Source organism: Trachymyrmex septentrionalis, unplaced genomic scaffold (assembly GCF_001594115.1).
Source record: "Trachymyrmex septentrionalis isolate Tsep2-gDNA-1 unplaced genomic scaffold, Tsep1.0 scaffold37, whole genome shotgun sequence".
In the NCBI taxonomy this organism is placed as follows: Eukaryota; Metazoa; Arthropoda; class Insecta; order Hymenoptera; family Formicidae; genus Trachymyrmex; species Trachymyrmex septentrionalis.
Window position 1 is genome coordinate 8708545 of NW_017305536.1, and position 22392 is coordinate 8730936.

Consider the following 22392-nt stretch of genomic DNA (forward strand, 5'->3'; position numbering starts at 1 on the left):
TAATGACGATGAATTGAACATTTGCATATTTGAGATAATAGAACACGAAACTTGCAAAGAATTTTGATGAATTTTGTGACTGCTGAAAATTTGATAACCCTGATAAATAAAAAGTTGAGAATTTCAATTCTTATATACGTTTTTCTCTCACAGATATTTTAGATTATTATAGGGAAAGAGAAGATTTGCTACACACACATTTAAAAAAATTTATTAAATCTCAATTCATACATATTTTTTTCAATAATATTAACTTAATATTTACTTACAATAAATAACTATTTAATAAACAAAATATGATTTAAAAAAAAATTATTAATTCAAATTAATGGTTCGTAATTAAAAATATATATATTTACTTAGTAAATGTCCAATTAGTACTATTCAAACGATATTTATTATTTAGTACATTTTTTGTGTAATGTCTTCTAGAAAGATGTCAAACTTATTTTTAAACCAAATTTCTCAAAACTGTGTGTAGCAGCTACTGTTGATTCAATTTTTCCTTATATTGATAGTTATCAAATACGTTTACTATATTATAATAAATTCTCATTAAAATATAACCTTTTAAATTTCTAAATAAATAATTATAATATATTTATATATAAATTATTTATATATGTGTGCAGTACATATTGCACATATCTCATTAATCCTATAAAAAACCATAAGATTTTTAAAATTAACTTGCTCTCTCTCTAAGAAAACATATGTGTATATATATTTAGCTTATAATCAGATGTAAAATATAATATATGTCACTAATTTCGAGACATTATAACGCATCTCACGATTCTCTAAAGATTAAAAATTACATAAAGTATTTTAATTAAATATTTTACTTTATAAAAAACTTAGATTAATAATTTAAATAATTAACTAATGAATCTAATAATTTAATTTTTAAAAGTTATATACTACAAATTTTTGAAAGAAAATGATACGTTATAAAAATTTTCTGATTCACGACAAAATTTTATTCTGTTTTGTATAATTATTTTAATTTCTCTATATTTAATATTTTTATATTTTTACATAATTATGTACTATATATAGATAACTAGAAAAATATTTTATATAGAAAATTCATAGTTTTATTTTAAAAAAGGAACCGCAATTGCATTTTGTAAATACGGAAAAGATCGATTTATAAAAAGATGTAGCATTAAGTCATGTAAAACTTTCCATCATGAATTTTAATAAAGTTAATTTATATGATAAATTTTATCGAGGTTTTATATTTATGTGATGTTGTTCGCGTATAGTTGCACCTGAAGATCCTTTCCAAGTACTTCCATAGTATTCTGTTTTCCCAATAAGAATGACACGCTCGACTGATCTTCCTTAAAGAAGCATCCATTAATCAATAGCTTCTTGTTGAAACCTCTTTAACAAGTCCTTCCTTTATATACCTCGTTCTATATCGCGATATTGACTTTCAATTGTTACCGTGATTGACTTGAGAGAAACGTAATTGAATTAGTGTATTCCTCGATACATTCTCTGACGAGATGTAAAGTCACATCGTAATTATATTGATTCTCAACTGAATCTCTCGCATTAAATTTCAGACTGACATTTTCAAGATACATAGAAATTGCTAAACAATCGCAAAAAAAATTTCTAAACTTTTGATAAATATAAAATATAATCTATTATATTGTATGTTTATTTAATGCACATTACTAGACATTCATAACGAGATATTAAATTGATATTTAATAAATTTTTGGTAGTAAAAAATTTAAACTATATGTATATAAATCACGACTTCAAATCGTCATAAAAATTGGTGAAATAACAACAATGTGAATCACAATTAAACAGTCACAGTACGTGAGTTACTATGATAATTCTGTCATACAGAATTTATCTTAATTGATTTTCGTAATCGGAATGTATGCGACTATTGTTTTTGAAAAGAGTCACGATTTATTTAAAATATTTAATCTAATAAAAGCATTTAAATAAAATTTTCTTTTTATCATGAAGATTCAATCATTTCCTTCTACAGCATGTAGACATTATTTATGCCCAATTTCTTCACTTCTAGATAACTTTATCCAAGAGATATCTGCCAGAATTCAATGGAGATATCTCCTGGATAAAATCATCCGCAACTTATCTGGAAGTGAAGAAATTGGGCATTAGAGAGATAATATACATATTTAAAAGTATTACTTAAAGTAAAGAAAATAGAAGGTTTTCATCGTTCTAACTTTCATAAACTTATGTGCTGCAATATTTTACTTGTCGTGCATTTTAAATTCTAATCTCTACACATATAATCTCTATCGCTGAAACAGCTCTGAGAGACTTCTTGCGTCGCGTTTACAAAGAACGTTAATAACAGTGATCAGAATCCTGAGAAAAAACATTGATAAAAATTTATCTTTTCTTTAATATATGTGTGTGTGTGTGTGTGTGTGTGTGTGTGTGTGTGTGTGTAAGTCGTGTCTCTTTCTTAGCGTGACGTTCTTAGCGTTTCCTGATATCCTGATATTCGGTGTTCGATTAATTCGTGTTTACAACGTTCTTCACGCCTCGGTTCAGTTCTTAACATATCATTAACGATGTCATTATCAATGCATTTTAATCAGATGCAATCGAACAAGACGTAATATCGATGCGAGACAAACGGCATTTCGTATCTCATGACACCCACGGCCACGTGCGTGGTCGGTATTTAAGTATTATAGTACTGCTGCTTTCTCGATGACATGCACACCTGGTAGGAGGAGGCTATAAAATTTCCGTTAGCACTTTTTTAATATAACATAGCGTTACGCAAGACCGGCAAGACATTTCGACAATCAATATTTTAATAATAATTAAAATATTATTCATTATATTGATTTATTTGATTTATTTATAAAATTATATTATTATAATTACAGGAATTTTATTTTAATTTCCTGCTAATTAAATATATATTCGCCGGAAACGATTAATATATATTTTTAGATTAACAGATTACAGATACGCATATAGTCTTTTTTTTTCCTTGCAAATATATAATAACAGCAAACATTGCAAATTTTGCGTATAGTTTCATACGAAATAAAAATGTAATATCGTAAAAAATATAAATGTAAAAAAATACATGAAGAAATGAATGTAGAAAAATGAAATATGTAAAGAAATAAAGGCGAGAAAAAAATATATGCAAAAAATGTGCCTCGATGTGATCATTACTTGCATGCTACGCAGATAAATGAAACACGAGGGAATGTAAGTTCAACTTAGAAAGTGCCTCTTCTAGCATAGCAATCCGATCTTTTTCGAACGTTTAGGGCCTGGTCAAGGTCGAATTTCGTCAAGAACCACTTCGACATTTCTGTTAGCCTAATAGAAAATCTTGTACTAATTTATATTTACAACACTTTTCACGCCTCTCAATGAATTACAACGGCATAATGGGTGATGGTCGTTATGCGATCTTTCTTTTAAACGATTTATTAGCAGACCACAAATTGGATTGTATTATCATTAAGGGTTCTCGTCCATCTTACAGAAGATTTTTTAACTTTCAGTCATTTCTACTGCCCTGCTCACTGAAATACACGAGATATCCGTTGAAAAATATTGGAGAACCGTTCGTCTTCTACTCCATATGATTCTGTATTCAAGTATCAGGGCAGAGTTTAATATAATACTAATGTGCATTACAGTGAGTCTTAAATATTCGTAAAAATATATTTTACATAGGATTGTACACAGCTTACTATTTTCAGTAATATTAATGTTATTAATACTAATATTATTCAACACATATTACGGACAATATAATAGTTTAATTTAAATTGTTACTGGCACTTAGAAATTTACTTCCAAATATCTTCTGCTGACCTGACACCGTTATTGACCATTCCAATGAATAGACTGTTACAGACAAGCATAATATTTTCTTCTCATCGCATTCTTAGGGCTCGTACAGACCTAAAGCTTCGAAAAGGCCGGAGAAGCATTGATTCATGTTGCCCTATTCCAAAAGCGGATCAACCGCTTCGGGCTTATAATTTTTTTCTTAGCTCTACAAATGCTTCTTTAATAATCTTTTCCACAATATGGTCTACTAAATATTATTAATGTTAAATCTCATTGTTTGGGTTTATATATAATAGAATTGTGAAATCAAATTTCTTTTTCTCTCTCTTTCTCTTCACATTAAAATTGCAATGTATAATAAGTGCAATAAATACACGTTGTAAAAGTCAATAGGCGTAAGTCAATACGTGTATAAATAAATGTGAAAATCATGTAATTAAATAATTAAATATGTATATGTTTACGTGCAATCAGTTTGATCAATTCGCGATTACGTCTGATTCCTAAATTATGCAAATTTTAGATTGCACGTCCGTCCATTTAATCCCACCTGCTTGATTACATAGAGGGAATCGTAAAGGGATTCGTTGGGGGATGAGTGATGCACAAGACGTCGAGGGTACCTGTGATACACTTGTTGGACTCTCATGATACCCTGGTATCAGAAGCGCCACGTTCTTTCGTGGTTTTCCCACGAGCCCTCTCCAAGTTCTCACGCGGGCTCCTTCCCTTCCTCCACGTGTGTCTCGGTATGGCCGTGTAAAAAAGACACGAGAGGAAGAGAGGGAAGAGCGAAGAGGGTCGCGGTGAGAATAGTAAATGATTTCCTCGGTCGATTGAGTCGCACGATCCAATATATTCTTTTTAAACGTCGCCGAAAATGGGATGCGGATTGCAATGCAACGAGTGCATCTATTATTTTGATGTAAAAATTGCACAATGCAATTTTTCTATTTCTTTCAAATTAGTTAGATACATATAAAGTACAGGATTATGAAAGGTGTGAAAAAGTGCATAGTTTTTTATAAATATGTATATTTTTTAATATACAATATAACATTTATCATTTTTGATTGGCACATTAAACCTGAACCTAGTACAAAAGAAGCATTAGTTCTTCAACTAATCTCACGTTTATGAAAAGGAAGGGACTGATAATTTTAATTTAAGTTACACACGAATTTAAAGTAACACATACGCGTGAAATACAAGCACACAGAAATTCCAGCTCTGTTTTTATAAATATTTTTTGAAATATTTTACGAGTAGAGAAAATACGTCTCTAAATTTTGTACTCAGCAATGATATTGTGACATGTTGAAAGATGAGTTATATTGATTTATCACTAACAATAATTTAGAGAAAACGTGTCAGTGATTATAATTAATAATAAAAAACGAAAATTAATTCATTTTTATTTGAATAAATAAATATTCGGATGAGCGGGTAAGAGAGAGAAACTTCTTGAGAACGGATGAAGTCCTGGCAATCCCGAGCCTCGTGTTCTTGCGTTCCTGGAGAGACTCTCCCACGGTGCGATCCCGTGGGAACAATTTAATTGGCTTAAGAAGCCAGCCTCTTGTCCCAAGACGCTGCTTTATCCTCCTCCCACGGTGTCGTCTTTCTTTCTCGTTCTCTCCGTCGAGTGCTGGTCATTTTAAGCCGTTTAACCCCCCGTGTCGAGGATCGTCGACCTCGAATTGAATGCCCCCTCGTAAAGCTTGACCCTTATCATGATCCATTCCTCTCGGAACTTCTAATTGTACGGCTCAGCGAAGTTGATTGTATCGTACCAATGACGATTTCTGTTCGCGGAAAATAGTGGGATTACTTACTCTTATCTTCTTTGTACCCAATGGATAGGCACGTGGATCTGTTGCGTGTGAGAATGGGGCAACTGAGTTTTGCCTTAAAATCCACACGGGTTCGATTCGCAAGCCGATAAATAAAAGCGGCATGTGCAAACTGAACCACTGCGAAACTCTTTCGCTCGTCTGCAAGCCTACTACCGAACCAGATCGCTTGGCTGGCCTCAGGGACATTCTGTCTCACGGTGCCGCGATCAGCCTGTGGGAATGAACCCGCGTCTGGAATTCGTGAGAAAACTCGAACTGGAAGCACACGCGCGACACTGTCTTTTCAATGGTTGCAACGTGCATCGAGAGTGCAAACACGTTCTCGGATTTTAAGTCTATAATTTACAGTCCGGAAGTCGAAACAGGATTCAAGATGAGAAACTGGGAACCTATATATATATATAATATAATTTGAAAAGAGAGTCTTGACAATCTATAAAATTAGACTTTTTATTTTAATATTTATAAAACAAGAGTCAGTAAATTTCTTCTTCAACATTTAACACTCGCAATTATTTCTACAAATCTGTTATTCACAGATCAGATCATGTCTATGATACATGGAATTGATGAAAGAATAAATTAAAAAGTACAGAGAATACATTATATTATTCTATTTTTTAAGATATTTTTAAGAATATTTAAAAATAATTTTTCTTTTTAAAGCATTTTATTGTTAATTTTCAACAACATTGTACATATAAGTTGATAGATCTGTTTCAATCAGAAAAGGCTAGAAATGAAAATTTATTTAAATACAATATTCTATTTAAAAAACTACAATATATACTATAACATACACTTCATTAAATCTTAATGCTTTATAAACAATTTGGCTTTAATTAACTTCTGTTGTTTTTTTGAATACAATATATATAGAATTTCTTTTATTTATGCTTTAACAATTGCTATTATAATCAAACAATGTATATCCTGAGATAATTAGGTATTATTTGTGCTCGATGAAATGAAAGAGGAGGAAATAATTAACTTGGAAAAGTAGATTTTCTCGAGAATAGAGAAAAGACTTTCACGTGAAAAGATTTCTACATTTTTCACGTTACTTTCCCACGTAGAGTCGTCGTCACCAATAACGAATCATCCTGCACGCGACCTTCGCGGCTAGAAGGTTGAAGAACCTTCCAAAGGACACGTGATAGGAGTCGCTCCTGTACTTTGATACGTGCCTGGTGCACGTAGTGGCGATTTCAGCCCCAAGTTCAGCATCTTCTCACGCTCGAGTCTCGCCGTTATGCCTCCGAAATCTCATTATTTTTTGTATCAGTAAGCGATGAGAAGCGCGCGCGGGCGCGTCATGAGAAAGCCGGCAAAGAATGCGCTACAAGACTTTTTTCTCACGATTTCGGAATCCGTCACCTCTAGGATCATCTTTTTTTTAGAGGGAGGGGATTTGTTAGATCTAATACACCGAGTTTATCGTCGTGGCCATACCTACTCTGAAATGACCTGAAAGATATATGATAAGGAATTACCTGGGACACAACAAGAGATTGCCAGCGAGCGAGCAATTGTCTCTTCTCTTTTCTTTTGAACTTGACGACGATTAGAGTAAATTTTTAAGAAGTTTTTATTTTATTTGTAGTTCGTATTATATGTAAAAATATTGAGTTTAAATTATTAGTTTAAATTATTATAGTTAAAATAAAGCGATTAATTGACATTAACATTTAATTTATTAAATTCATTATTAATAATTTATTTTAATATATTAATTACTAAAAGTGTCTTTATCTTTATCTGTTAAAAAATCATATTTTCTTTGATGCCCATGTTGTAACACATTACCAATAGGAGAATAGATTCAGCGGTAATGTCCGCGCTTCATCAGACAGGTTAGTCGTTCTAAGTTAAGTGCTTAGAAGAACCAGGCAAGCATAGCGAGATGGTAGTCGACCTAAGCTGCGCTCGTGCGCTAGGAACAGCCTTGGAATCTGAAGGTCGTTCTAAACCTACCAGGCAAGATTCAGAGACTGGTCGAGCGTGCCGATTCCCGCGGCGCCTCTTTGTGTATCGCTCTTATTGCTTGGAGACCGAGGCAACCAAAGAAAGATTTTACAGGAAAAACCTGGAGATTCGTGAGAAATACTAGAAAAGTTCAAAATAAATTATAGATAATAAAAGACGCCCACGATTTTTTATTTTATTTGTGATCAACTTTGAATTATACATAGAAAGAATGATTTTGAAGTATTTAAAAATTTAACTAGATATAAGCTATAAAAATAATAATTTTGAACCAAATAATTATGTTATAGGACACTCAAATTGGTTGTGTGAGAACATTATAACTTTTTCAATCAACTTTTAAGCGTTCTACATATTTATTTTGATGGTCCGACAAACAAGTTTTAAATATCTACAACTAAATTTTTTAATATTTTAACAAAATCGTTTTTTCTGTACAAGTATGTGAAATTTAGCTAATCATAAAGTATATTTAAACAAACGTTTACTTATAAACTGTTAACAGTTAATTAACAACAACAGTACATTAATAGAAAAGAGATTTTATTATCTAATTTATCACCAACTTTTTCTTTACACACACGTCTTTCGGGAAAGAATTATCGAGTAAATACATGTCTGAAACTAGAATAATTTAAGAAAATCTTAAAATCTGCAATTAACATCGAGTTAGCTCCAGGCTAGCCGCAAATGTACGAAAAACTCGTTTTCTTGACTCATTAATCATCGTCAGCTGGCACGTGAAGATGTGAAGATTAATGGCTCGGCAGTAATTAATTCTGATGCAGTGATAACGTGCTATCGGTCGAAGACGATCGAATGGAATCTTCTCCTCTGAATAATGCAAATTTTGATTTGGATCCATCAGTCTGACAGTCTCTCAGGTTGGTTTGTACCAACTGCGCGATCAACTGCGTATTTCTGATTCTTATCCTGAAATATTTGTCGCTTTTTAAGTGCCTAGTAATTATAGAATCGAGTGATTTGAATTGACGCTCCCATTGCCAATAAAGACGCGGACACGTCCCACGGTCGAGTTGAGCCTGCAATTCCCAAGCGTGCACATTTGTCTCGCGCCACAACCGAACAAGTGACAAGCCGACCGATGTACGAACGAAACGTACGTGCACGTGCGCGACGCGTTTACATTCGCTGTTCACGTTCGCATATACGAAACGCCGCTACCACCGCCTGGGAATCATCGATGTTTCCCATACCCAGCATTCTCCGTTCTCACCGTGAAACGGACGGTTCCCAAAGCGCGTCCGTGAGACTCCGTCATGGATTCGGAACCTTTAATTTTTACGAGGATTAACTCCGACGCCTCGATTACGTGATCTTCCTCCTCACTTCAGATTTAATATAATATCTGTCGATAACAATAAGTTTCATTTTATTTCTCATTAGATTTATTATTTTGAATTTCGTTTGGAAAACGGACAAATTTATAAAATTTGAAATGTATATAAACATTTATAAAATTTAAGCGTATATATGAAATATAAAAATAACGAATCTCTCCGTATGAATGTGAAATATGTAAATATGCGAATATCGAACATTCTCGTCTCCTGATTCACTTTAGCCGAATGTACTACTTGTCTAAGCATGACAACTCAATCTACTTTCGGATATACCTCTTAGTACATCATACTTCCCTGGCAGTTTACTTATCAATTTAGATTATGTCGTGAAAGAGCTAATTACCTGAAAATCCACACTTTTATTCTTAAACTTGAAATATATGACATATCAAAATTTATTCCCAGCAACAAATTCTAAAACGGTTTATCTCCTTACTTAAAAAAAACATTATAGCTTTATTCTTTATACACAGGCAATTCTAATTTACCATACATTTTTTGCCAAAAATTTATTTCATTACACTCAACTTTATAAGATATTAGTATCACGGGGAAAAAAATATAGAATAAATATGGAAATAGCTATTCTCGTTTTGATTTTATACCGCGGTGCTTAATCTCACGGATTTTATAGATTTATAGTATAGTGAAGATTACGGGTTCTCTCCCAGCTTCAAAAGATTTGGCTCTACGCTCTATTCGACTCCCGGTGCCAGACAGGAGCACGACCACACCCGTCGTGCTCATGCTTCCCTAGTAAAGTGATACAGTTTATTGGACTTCTTCGGATTGGAATGCGACGTCAATGACATCCTTATCTCGATAGAGAGAGAAAGAGAGAAAATAAGAAAAGAGGAAGGACGAGTCCGAGCGGTTAATTCGGGACGCATGTCTTATGCACGTGACACTTTGCATGCCACTGCTCGCACATGGGAACTCGATTTCACAAAGTTGATTACACGTCGAGTCTACCAGCTGTATTTTTATGCCACACTGATGAACTGACTATGCCTGGTCAGTGAGTGTCAACTGTTACTCTTCTGTCATTAGACATGTCTGCATCACACGTATAAAAAACTAATGACGAGCATAGATATTTTCACATAGTTGCTACTCTGATAAAATTACATTAAAAATTACAAAATTATAGTAGATAATTTTGGGACCCATTATTAATTGGTGTATATTTACACGTGTAAGTGAACTTATAACTTACAGATTAAATTATTTTTCTTTGTAATAATTAAAGAATTTGCAAAAGTAGATATAATACTTACATAATTGAAATTAAAGTTATAGAAAGATAAAAAATTATAAAATACCTGTTATTATAATTTTCTGTTTAATATAAAGATATGTTTACACAATTGAAGATGGAAGTATACTAATTTTTCTGCTAGAAAAATATCAAACTTATTTCTTTGAAGCAAATTTGAAGCATATTATAAGATCAAAATTACTTGTCGTACTACTGTTTATAAGTCCGAGAATACTTGTGATTTTTTTTTTGTATAAAACACAAAGTTAAGGTAAAATAGTCTTCAACAATTTTTGAAAAAGTTTATACGAACCGAAAATATTATAACAAAAATTTTTTTACTTCTATCTTTTGTCTACAAAAACTGTATAATTTATATTTCTTGTCTATAAAAACTCTTTAACCTTGATGTTAATAAATTTTTACACAACAAATTCGATATTATTGTGAAAAATCATTATATCAATTTTGTTAATTTTCTTATACTTTGAAGCTTAAAAATTTACTTTAAAATACTTTTTATTAATTTTTATGGGATATTTTTATCAAGTTACAGCGCTTTAAAATAAAATAAAAACGTTAAAAACAAAAATAGTAAAATTGACAAAAATAGTAAAAATTGACAAATTTTCAATTTTACGTAATTTAGGAACAAAATATCATAAAGACAAAATTAAAAAAAAAATTAACAGTTCTATCTGTTCTTTTTAAAATACATTGTTAATCAAAACTCTTCTATACTTTTCAACAAGATATTTATAAGTTTTTGCGAGACGCGAGAAAATTGCAAACGTTTCCGAATTTATAAACGGTATAATGTACACATGAGATTAACCAATATAATTGTTATTAAAAAGTATTTAGATTATCCTGTAAACAGTGTTACAACATGCTTTAATTGAAATAAGGAGGAAATTGCTGATTATGAAGGGGGAAAACAAGCACTGCGCCAATCATGCCGGTATCGACCGTCCGTCGTAGTTACTTCATTCGCCACTACGCGGCTACCACTCGGCGATATTTTCTCGTATTTAAGTTTCATCTCCAAACTGTATATAAAGCCAGTAAAATCAAACATCTCTATCGCTTCTCGGCTCTTTGAGCTAAGATCAAATGTGTAGTATCTGTTCTTATCAGCTTAATATCTGATACAATCCCCATAGGGGATTCAGAATATTAATCTCATTTTTGGGCCAAAGTGGGCGTATGGAGCTTGCTCCGTCCTCACTGCGGGTCGACCCGGTCTTGCAGTACTTCGGGTTCGGCCTATAATAAACTATTATAAAAATAAATCTTTCTAGAAATAGAGATGAGAAAATTTCTCTAATTTCTAATTTTTCTTCGAATTTGAACTTTTCACCGTGCGGAGCCATGCCGCTGGCATCTAATCTATGTCACATGCGAACAGAAACATACAATCCAACAGAATTCAAATAGAAATATTTGCATTCTGATTGTCAATACTAATCGATCCAGAGTTCGTGCTGCGCAATCGTCGTGACAACGAAATTTTTACAAATATAATCTGCATTATATAATACGCGCGCGGCTGATATATACAACGACTCTTGTTGTATAAATGTTTTATATTAAGCAAATTTCAAACTTTGTTCGTTTAATTTTATAAACTGCGTTCACGGATTGTTCATAACAAAGTTCGTGAAATTTGCTTAATATAAAACATTCATAACAAGAATCATTCTGTTTACATCGAAAAGATATTTCGTCAAAATATTCATTAGATTCCTTTATTTTTTGCTCTTTATTATTTAACTTCGTTCACTTTGTACAAAAGCTAATTGAGTTAATAATAATGTAAAAATTGTATATTTCTGAAAGATATGATTAATTATTTTGTAATGATAATGTTAAGTTACTCATATAATACATTTAATAAAGGTTAAAAAATAAAGAGCATACAGCCACAACTAAGGATGTAATTTTATTATTTAAACATAACAATAGGTAGACGTTTCGGTCAAGAAGACCCTCTTCAGTACAATAAATCTGTTAAACTAAAAACATAATTTGACTAATAACAGTAATGACAAACAGTACAAAATTTAATATTTCCTAATTGTACAGAATTGTTCGCACTCGATATAAGTAATTAACGATACATTTGGAACATTGAAATCAAATCAAATACAAAATTCGAACGATAATTATAACAATAGCTTTTATTTTTTAACCTTTGTAAATTTCTTAGCCACTTTCTAATAAATTTAAAACATTTCATAAAGATTATCAATATTAATATACAAAATTGATGATTATAGTTAAGTCAACCAATAACACAAGGAAAGATGTAAACAAGCTTTAGAGATTTTTGTATTTCTCGACAGGTCATCAGCTGACAGTGTTTAACAGCCAGTCTACTATTCAAGTAGGCGGTAGATGGAATCGCAGCAAGGGCAGAGTGGAACGTCCCTTCCTCGGCGTGATAGCCGGACTGGTCGTCAATGGTGCCAGAATTTTAGAACTGGCAGCTGCTAAGGACGGTAAAGTTGCAACTAGAGGAGATGTGCAGCTCCTGCCAGCAGGAAGTCTCCTGGATCGCGCCCCGCCCTTACAAAGAATGCAACAGGTACGTAATAATGTCATTTGAAGTTAATCTCGAATAATTCCCAAGATAATTGCTTAATTTTTAATAATTAATTCTCTTTGTAGACACCGGCGTCCGGATTTCCCGGCGTCATGGACGACCTCATATTCTCCGGCGCCGGAAGTGGCTGCGCCGGTGATGACGAGGACGAGGAGTGCACTCCGATCTACGAGTCAGGCTCCGGTAAGTGTAAGTAATATTTCCGAAGGAATAAGTAATCTATTCTGCACGTTTTCCCTATGAGGGGGTTTTCTCTACGTGCGCGTGTCTTGTTGCGTAATTTTGTCTCGATGGCATCTCATATTAATGTCATTACACTTTTTCGCACATTTATCACGCGAAATAATATTTAAAGGTAATTTATTTCTATATAATTCTAAAAAAAATACTATCTTTAAATTTCTTCTTTTGAAATATATCGCATGTTTTTATCATATATTTCGCGAATTAATTGTAAAACAACTTGTAGTAATTTTCAGTTGTATTTAATTGTAATTGAAAATTCTGAAATTATATATACATACTTGCTATTGCAGCTTTAATTTCGTACAAATTTGTTAGTGTATCTTCAGATGTATACATTATTATGTATACGTACACATTATTATGTTTCGATTTATTCAAGAAATAGATCTGGCATGAAATAAAGATTGAATTACAACGAAAATAATACGATTTTTATTAATAACTTATTATAATAAAATGTATTTATTTGTTGAATTTATTTGTACATAGATAAAATTTGTATTACAAGGTGCTTTGTGATATTTGCAACAAAATTTTCCTTTACGGTTTTGCAAAAGGATTGTTAGATTAGGAGTTATTTGCAAAAAACCTACTTTCTCGAAAGCGCTCGCGAACCAGTCATTCCATATATAAGAGAACGAGCATCGCCCCTCCACTGTGTTGTATGAAAGGAGAGACGTTTAGCACTCCCCTAGACAAGGATGGATTAACACATGTAATGGTAGGCACTGTCGTCTGTTGACGGCACTTACCAACATTTTTTTTTATTTATTATTATTCGTAATGTCAACAAAATTTGTTTGTATCACGAAAGAAGATTTTGATCCTGTAATTAATTTTTTAATTAATTTCAATTCTTTAAGAAAATTATCTTTTCGATGAATTACAAAAATTGTTCAACGTAGACATTGTTAATCACAATAATGAAATATATGGTTACAAAAATTGTTTAAAAGTTTAGACATTTGTATTTCCTTATTTTTTCTATATACTAGATATATTCGAGAAAAGTTAGTATTTGAAATATTTCTACAAAATATAATATTTCCAATCACACGTATAACAAATAATAATTAAAACATTGTCATTTTCATACGAAACAAAAAGATAATTAATACAAATATTAATACAAATTAAACGATTTGTAAAAAATTGTACAATATTTCATTAAACAGACCGCGTTTATTTATCCAATAAATAAATTGTAATTAACCAGAAAACATGTTTTTGAACCGTTTTAATTTCAAAAAATGCAGCTTATATTTTACAAAATTAATAAAATAACTTTTTAACGATATGTAATTTTTCCTATAAAATGTAGAAAGAAACAGTTATTTAAAAGTTAATTTGAAGCAGTTAATTAAAAATTAGAATAGGCAATGTTCTTAATTGATTAGCTTCTGTATGCAAAATTGCTCTTAGGCTATCGTTGATATTTACTTTACTCTCAGCACGCATCGCGTCACATGAAAGGAAGGGCGTCCCCGTTATACGCTCACGCATCACATACACACTCAACACGCATCGCACGTATCGCATGGCATGGCCACCTTTTCGCCTTCATGTTCGCCCGGTTGTATCTTCGATTCATTTACATATTTAGGATCTGCCGGCCGGCAGAGATAAAGCCTGACAGCTTCCTCCTCTCTCCTTCCAGCAAACCTCTTGCGGCGGACTGAAGTCCCGCTCCAAAATCTCCTCCGACTAACTAAAAACTAAATTAACATTGTCACGTTAATGAGACGCGATAACTGCGAATGATAGCCAAACGTCATATCCGGTCATCCTGTAACACGACGCGATGTATCGCGTCGAAATTTCTACACTATCCAATTACACCAAATTTCTCGGAAGGGTTTATACTTTGAATTATACTTTATAACATCATTATAATTTATTTTTGAATGGTTTATAATTTAATGGTGCAAGTTTCAGCTAATAAATATATTACCTTAAATTATCATTCGATAAGCATTTTGATAAAACCACATAAGAAATATATATTTGCAATTACTTTTATGATGCAGAATACAAGATTTTATTGCTAATGTGATTACTCTTATTGTACTATATGTCTATATATTTCGATTATACCTTCTAAATGTAATCAATATCGTTCACTTGAACAATTGCGTCGCTTCTATTTTCAGATGACATCATCACACCAGTGTACGTAGCGCCTACACGATTGCCGACGACATTGAGGCCGAAGCACAAAGAAAATATTCAAGAGCGTCCAACCTGCGACGACGAGGAAGATTGCGAAGAGGGCTCCGGCGATTCCAGAACGACAGAAGAAATTTTTGTCACCTCGGCCACCGGTCCGTATTCCAAGAACATTGTTCCGTCTAATCATTCTTAATACCTTTCTTTTAGCAGAAAGCTGCAAAATGCAATTTTACAAATGTTGCATTCTAAAGAATTTCTGATTCGCTTTAAAAGATTTGATATTATTAAAAAATTAATATCATTTATGTGATATATAGATGTATAGCTTAATATTATATACAATGTATATATATTATGTATATATTATGTATATATACACACATATAATTATAGAAAACTTGCCATATAAAATCTCGCGTGAACGAGCATCGATCGATTCTCTTATCGTTCTCGGTCATCGGCTTTATATACATACATATAAAGAATCTTCTGTAACGGAAATACGATGTGGGCGTCTTCCTCATGTTCATGACTTTTTGTGACGCGCGCACCAACCATCGCCTGCCATGAAAATAGCACTACCCTGTTGCTGGGGGGCGACATTCCTTTCAGTAATAACATTTGCCTCGTCGAGTTACAACGTTCAAACTGGATATTCTGTTCTTAATTTTACCCGAACGTAGAAAATCGTATAAAAACATCTTTGACATATTCTCTCGTACACATAACGTGAAGCGCTTTCATAGAGAATTCCTCATTACATTTTTTGTACGTATGTCTATCCAGATAATTTAAAATTTTAGTGCGCAATCGTAAAATAGTATGTTTACTAAAATACAGTGCCTCTTTGTGTTTGTTTAAAACCTTAATAATTACGTCCTAAGATTAAGCCTCGCAATAACATATTTAAATTCCAAGAAGTCCTCACGTCTTTATATCTAAAATAATACAAAATGTTTATAAGGCGTGCTTCTCCGTTGCAGCATATAGTACAACATAGTAAAACATATAGTAGAAACATATAATACAGGCGACAGCTTATTGAAATAGTCATTTTGATTTCACAATAGACTTATCGTCAGAAAAGTCCATGAAATATTTTATACTATAAAAAAATCTGTACTGTATATATTGAAATTAGAGAGAGAAGAAGAGAGAGAGAGAGAGAGAGAGAGAAAGAGAGAGGCTTAATTACTGCTCCTGCTTGGAATGTCGCTCAAGAACTTCATTCTAAAAGCTCCTAATGTCTAACATCCGTGAACTTCGTGACTACGTGCATAAACGCGAGACGTGTGTGAACGTGTAAAATAGTCTGCAACATGTAAAATAGTAATTTTATCAAAAATTAACTGGATAAATAAGTTGGCGCGTCACTTTATGGACATTCCTCTCGAATGTATACATATGTATATATTATGTGATACGTTCCTGATACTCTCGGGACCGTTCGGCTTGTAACGTTTCTGCTTACGCACGCGTGAATATTTGCCGGCCTACGCACGCGTAAATATTGTCGCCTCCGCACGTTTCGCAACCCGTCCCTTTCGCTTCCATACCCTACTCCCTGCTTTTCCTCCACTTTTCCTCTTCCACCTTTCTCCCGTATCATCCCCTCCGCGCGATGGAACGAGGCGAAGCAGCCTTCTAACGCACATTTTTTGTCACCCTCTTGCTTTCTGTCACAGATATCAGCTCGGTGACGTACACGACGCCCCGTGAGTACTCGACGAGCCATATCAGCACCCAGACGACGTCGCCGTCGTCGACAACGTTGGGTCGCGACGTCGTCACCGTCTCCGTCCAATACAACGTGTCAACCACAGACCTCGAAACCAGCCATAGCAGGTGCGTGCGTCTGTCAGCAGTGATGCCGGATAATCGGATAATCATTCGGATAATTGTTTATGCATATCGATTAGTCGTTACGGCAGATGATTACTATATATTTTTCGCATTCTCAGAATCGCCATAATGTTAATTTTCTATTATAATCACGTTAAAACATGTAGAACGTACGGTATAAATTATTTCCTGATCAATTAATGACAGGTATTTACTGAATTCATAGAATAATTTAGAAGCTTCCCTTTTGCATCGAATATTAGAAAAGTCTTTCAATATTGCTGGCATCATTAACGAGGTACAGCTCAATTAATAGAATCAATTTGTTCAGAATCAATTTTCTCTTTTATATATATACACACACGCGCGCGCGCGTGTGTGTGTGTATAGTATAAAAATCAATATGCATCTCAGTCTAAAAATTCGGAACTGTTATATTTTCACGATTCAATCAGTATTTTTGCAACGATTTAATTTAATCGAATAATTAAATTTAATTGAGTACTTTACTTGCAAAAATTCAGACTCCTGTTGCGCGTGTAAACGAGAGAAACGTTACTAGCAAATATACATACTACGTGCTGTAATCATCCTTTATTCACGGTAAAAAGTCGCAAAATTCGCGAAAACTACAGTCCGTTTTGTAAATAATTAATGTCGAGCAATAATTAAAATTTAACAATTGTTGCTTACGCTTTGCAGCAGCGTCGTAACGCATCGATCGACAACCGTGACAACGCAGACGACCACGACGGAAATGACGGAGCCACCACCGCCACCTCCACCGCCGGTGTATCCACCGATGCCCACTCCGCCCAAAAACAATAACAACAAGCGGATCACATCCGAGGCGGCAGAGAATGCCGCGCTTATAATCGGCATTATAGCCGCCGCGTTGATAGCGATAGTCTTGATCATATTGATAATCCTCAAGTTTAAGAATCGGCCGGAAACGAGTTATAAGGTGGATGAAACGAAGACGTTCTGCCAGGATCCAAACGCGGCTCTGTTAGGCGCCGCTGGCTCCGGCCAGCCCTTCAATGGCTCCTTGAAAAACGGCGCCAACGGCAGCAAAAGCAGCAAGAAACGAGAACTAATAGACATTAAAGAGTGGTACGTGTAAAGGGGGGTATCCACATATTGGGCAGGACATTGCCTTGTGCTTGAGATTTGTGTATAAGGAGTATAGCCAAGGACTTGGCCAAAGAACATGCACGTCATCTTTCGTCGCTGGAAAGGATTGAGAATTGAAAGAGTCAGAGGAGAGTAAGTGAACACACAGTCTCTTATGAGTCTCGCACAGGTGTACAAAGAAAATGTACTCGCTGATCAGAGCATTCTCGTAAAAAATCCTTGTCTGCTAAGTATTAAATGGGTCTGGTCCAATGCGAGTACTGAGACTCCAAAGATCTATCTCGATATACAACACGAAAAATATCGAGTATTCGTTAAGAGAGTTGCAATGAACAATATTCATGAGAATGCCTCTGATCAATAGTGAATACAACATAGTTGCGCGTGCGAAAACGATCTTTCCATTACGAGTGATGAAGAAGGGCACGTTTAGAAAATTCTCGTGACAGCTTACGGGAAAAGCGGTGTAACAAAAGATCGCAGTTAAATAAAAATCCTTTTACAAAATCTTCTGTGCGAAAAGGATTAAACGCACGAGAGACGATCAGCGATCTTATCCTTGATAAGGTACATTTTCTAAGAACTTTAATGTCGGGATTAATGGGTCGTATATCTAAGTGGAAAAACTCTTGGAAGAAAACATGATGAGACTATGGTACCATGGAAATATATGAAATTTCTCTTAATTCTAAGGCGAATTGAAATGAAATCGATCGCACTTAGGAAGGTCCGTCGAATTGCTCGCTCTCGCAAAGAGAGCCAACGAGTCGCGAGGTACCGATCAACGATCTAGCGCTAATCTTCTTGTTTCCTTGACGCGAAATCTCAAGACAAAATTTAAACATGCAGCAAGAATCGGGCATCGATTGCAAACATTTCAAAAGAATTTTTCTCCCTATTCATTTGTCGTGAATTTTTTCAAGTTATGTTTATATAAATAATGCTTGCTGGCGCTGCTCGATTTTTTTACTACATAATAGCAAATTAATTTGTCGATTCCGAAACGAAAAGTTAAGGCTTTTCATTAATTTAGAATGATTTTTCCATGAGGAACGAAGAGGAAAAACGAACGCAAAGATCGTGAAATTAATCGTAGGAATTAATTAAAAAGGAAGGAAATGTTGAAGGTGATATTAGCAGTGACTGATTCGGACGAATCTTAGGAAGCAACTTGCACTGACGTAGGCAGGCTATTTTTATTGTTTTACAAATTTTACTTCCAACATCCTCTCAGTGAACGCGACGTTAGATCATTCTTAAGTACGTGTGAATAGTGTCATTAGTTTTGAATTTATGTACAATCTTTACTCTTTATAGAGCTAAATTATCTATTCATTAAGAGCTAGATAATAAAATGTCCGAGAGTGATTTGTATGATCTTTTAAATAAGAGACGATATTTTAAATAAGAAACTAAAAGAATTGTGCATAAATGTTTCATAATATTTAACCATAATGTTTATTATTGTAAAATTTTATTGATGTTATATAGGTATGAAACAAATTAATAATTTTATATTATAATATTTATTTATTTAATTTAATAATTCAACAAGAAATATAGATATTTTTTTGCAGATTTTATTTAAAATATAAAAATATGTACATGAGAAATAAAATTCTTTGTTTTAGTATAAAATTATATTTTATCTAAGAGAAAATATATTATTTAATTGTAACTTTTTGTACAATAAACATATTTATGTCTATAAATATTGATAAATTATGAGATAATTTATAAAATTTGATATCTCTAAATAAATTTTGTTAATTCTCTAATATAGCGATATAATTTTCAAACATTATTTATACACGTAATATCTTGTGATAGCTAAATTTTAAATGGTTCTATTCTACTCTCGACGTGCTGTTTATAAGAATAGATGTTGGAAGTGAAATGTTAGGAATGAAAGCATCGTGATGATCGTGTATTCTATCCTATTCATACATTCATTATTGTATAGAAAAGCAACAGATAATATATACGACACACACATACTTATCGATTATGTTATGCGTGTATAAATTGTTTGACTAATTAAATAGATTTTATTAAAGTCTGTTTTGAGCAAAAAATACATGACACATATACCTAAGAGTTCCATTCTCGAAAGATTCGAGTGTGAAATAATTTAATGAGGAATGTTAAATAAATTTATCAAGAATATTTGTACTCTTTATGTGTATTATTTACAAAGGAAAAATACTGGTTTTATTGATCATAATCTTTGCATACTTTCAATATAAAAATATATAAAATTGCCAAATATTATAATTTCAAGAAATAATTTTATTAAAAAAATAGGATTCATCACTTGGAAAGTTTTTTATTAATTTTACAAAAAATATATATTACGAAATTTGTTTAAGATAGCAATTTTTACAAATAGATGTGATTACATTTTGGAAGTGTGATAGATTACTCGACATACAAAGTTGAAATTAGTTACTTTAGAGACAATATCTTTAATGCAAATTTTAATGTAGTTTACGTATTGTTAAGTGCGAATTAACATGCTCATGATATTCCTCATTCATGTAAATTGCACACTCGAATTCTGTTTCACGCGAGATTGTACGTAAGTGGCTCTTATACATACGGAAAGTATCTGTAAGTAATCCGAGAGAAAGGATAAACTTGATGAATGGATGATTTATATAGCATATACACAAATATGCTTATACATAAATACAGGGTGTGTGAATGCATTATTGCCAGTACGAGTTAGGTAATTGATCGAGTCGTATAATGGCATCGAGCGTGATTGCACGGTGTGTCGCAAGTGCATCGAGTCGTTTCTACGAAATCGCATCGTCTCCTCCTAACTGAGATTCACGATACGCTCGTTTTTATACAGGGACCTGGGTATCGCGCATTGTTTCTTCTCGGCTATAAACTCTTCAATAAATCTCTTGAAAAGCATTATAATATCACGTCATCTCTCTTAACGAAGACGCCGATTACAAATTGATATGGGAATTTATAGACGAGGACTAGCGGTACTTTGATGCATCCTGTATATATAGCTGTGTATGTTGTTAACTTAGTATTACTATTAACAAGGTTAATCGTTGACGTAGTTGGCGATAATAAAGATTTTTTAAAACCTATTCTGTGAAGCTAAGGTCAAACCAGATATGTTAAGGACCGAAAGATAATTTATTATCCCCCCATACTAGGTTGTATTAACATAGTCGATTAATTATATTAGTAGTAATGTTTAAAAAAATAATTTATAAAAGAAATATGTTGATCTTATATAAAACTGAGATGTAATTATTATTGTTAACATAGATCAATTGACATTGATCTTCAACACAGTGAAAATACTTAGTTCACAGAAAACGGAAAAATAATTTATAATTCAACGAAAAATGAGATATTAATAACGCAAATTTTTAAGACGTGATATAGTTTATGATATTATTAATTTATAATTTTCATTTTTACACAATTAATATATTGTTATCGAGTTATTAAAAGAAATTAAAAAAAATTTTTCAAACAAAAAATTAATTAGTTCTTTATTAATTTAATTTAATTTCCATCTAAATTATATGAATTCACAGCAATAACTGTCTTAGAAAAAAAATTCACGTTTATCTTTACTTTCTCGTAATTACTATATGTACTTAATTGTTTCGAAGTAAAATTGATTTCTATTAACGCGACTGGCAATTAACATGGTTAATAGTAATAAGTGTAATAACAAGCCACAAGGCAACATTTTTGTCGCAAATAAAGCAATAAATAATAAACGGGGCTTAGCATTCAAGTTAATCTCAAGCGTGGCAACACATTTAATTTTCGAAGTGTTGCACCGCCCGACTTTCGAGCGTTCGTGACAACTCTCCACATACATAGAAGATCCTGTTTTTTTCGATTTTTTTACGCCTATACTTTTTCATTCCAATTACGGAAAGCGTAAAGAAGTACTACTGAGAAAGGACAGATCTTCAGTGGGCGAATAGGATAGAAGAGAGTGTGTGTGCAAATTGTCGTTCAAACGCACCTTTACGCCAGGGATGAGTAAAATACTAAAATAAAATATACTAGGGGACGTTCCAAAAGAGACGAATATATATATATATATATATATAT

At 32.9% G+C, this 22392-nt stretch overlaps 1 protein-coding gene across 1 annotated transcript in view; it reads left to right on the forward strand.

Annotated features, from left to right (window-relative positions):
• Positions 1-19676, forward strand: part of LOC108750753 (neurexin-1) — a 229340-nt gene extending 209664 nt beyond the window's left edge. The window contains exons 21-25 of the mRNA XM_018490467.1: positions 12641-12882; positions 12966-13089; positions 15297-15467; positions 17001-17160; positions 17860-19676. Of these exons, the coding sequence (XP_018345969.1) occupies positions 12641-12882; positions 12966-13089; positions 15297-15467; positions 17001-17160; positions 17860-18280 (1118 nt within the window). The 3' untranslated portion in view covers positions 18281-19676. The remainder of the gene's footprint in view (positions 1-12640; positions 12883-12965; positions 13090-15296; positions 15468-17000; positions 17161-17859) is intronic.
• Positions 19677-22392: the final 2716 nt, after the last annotated feature.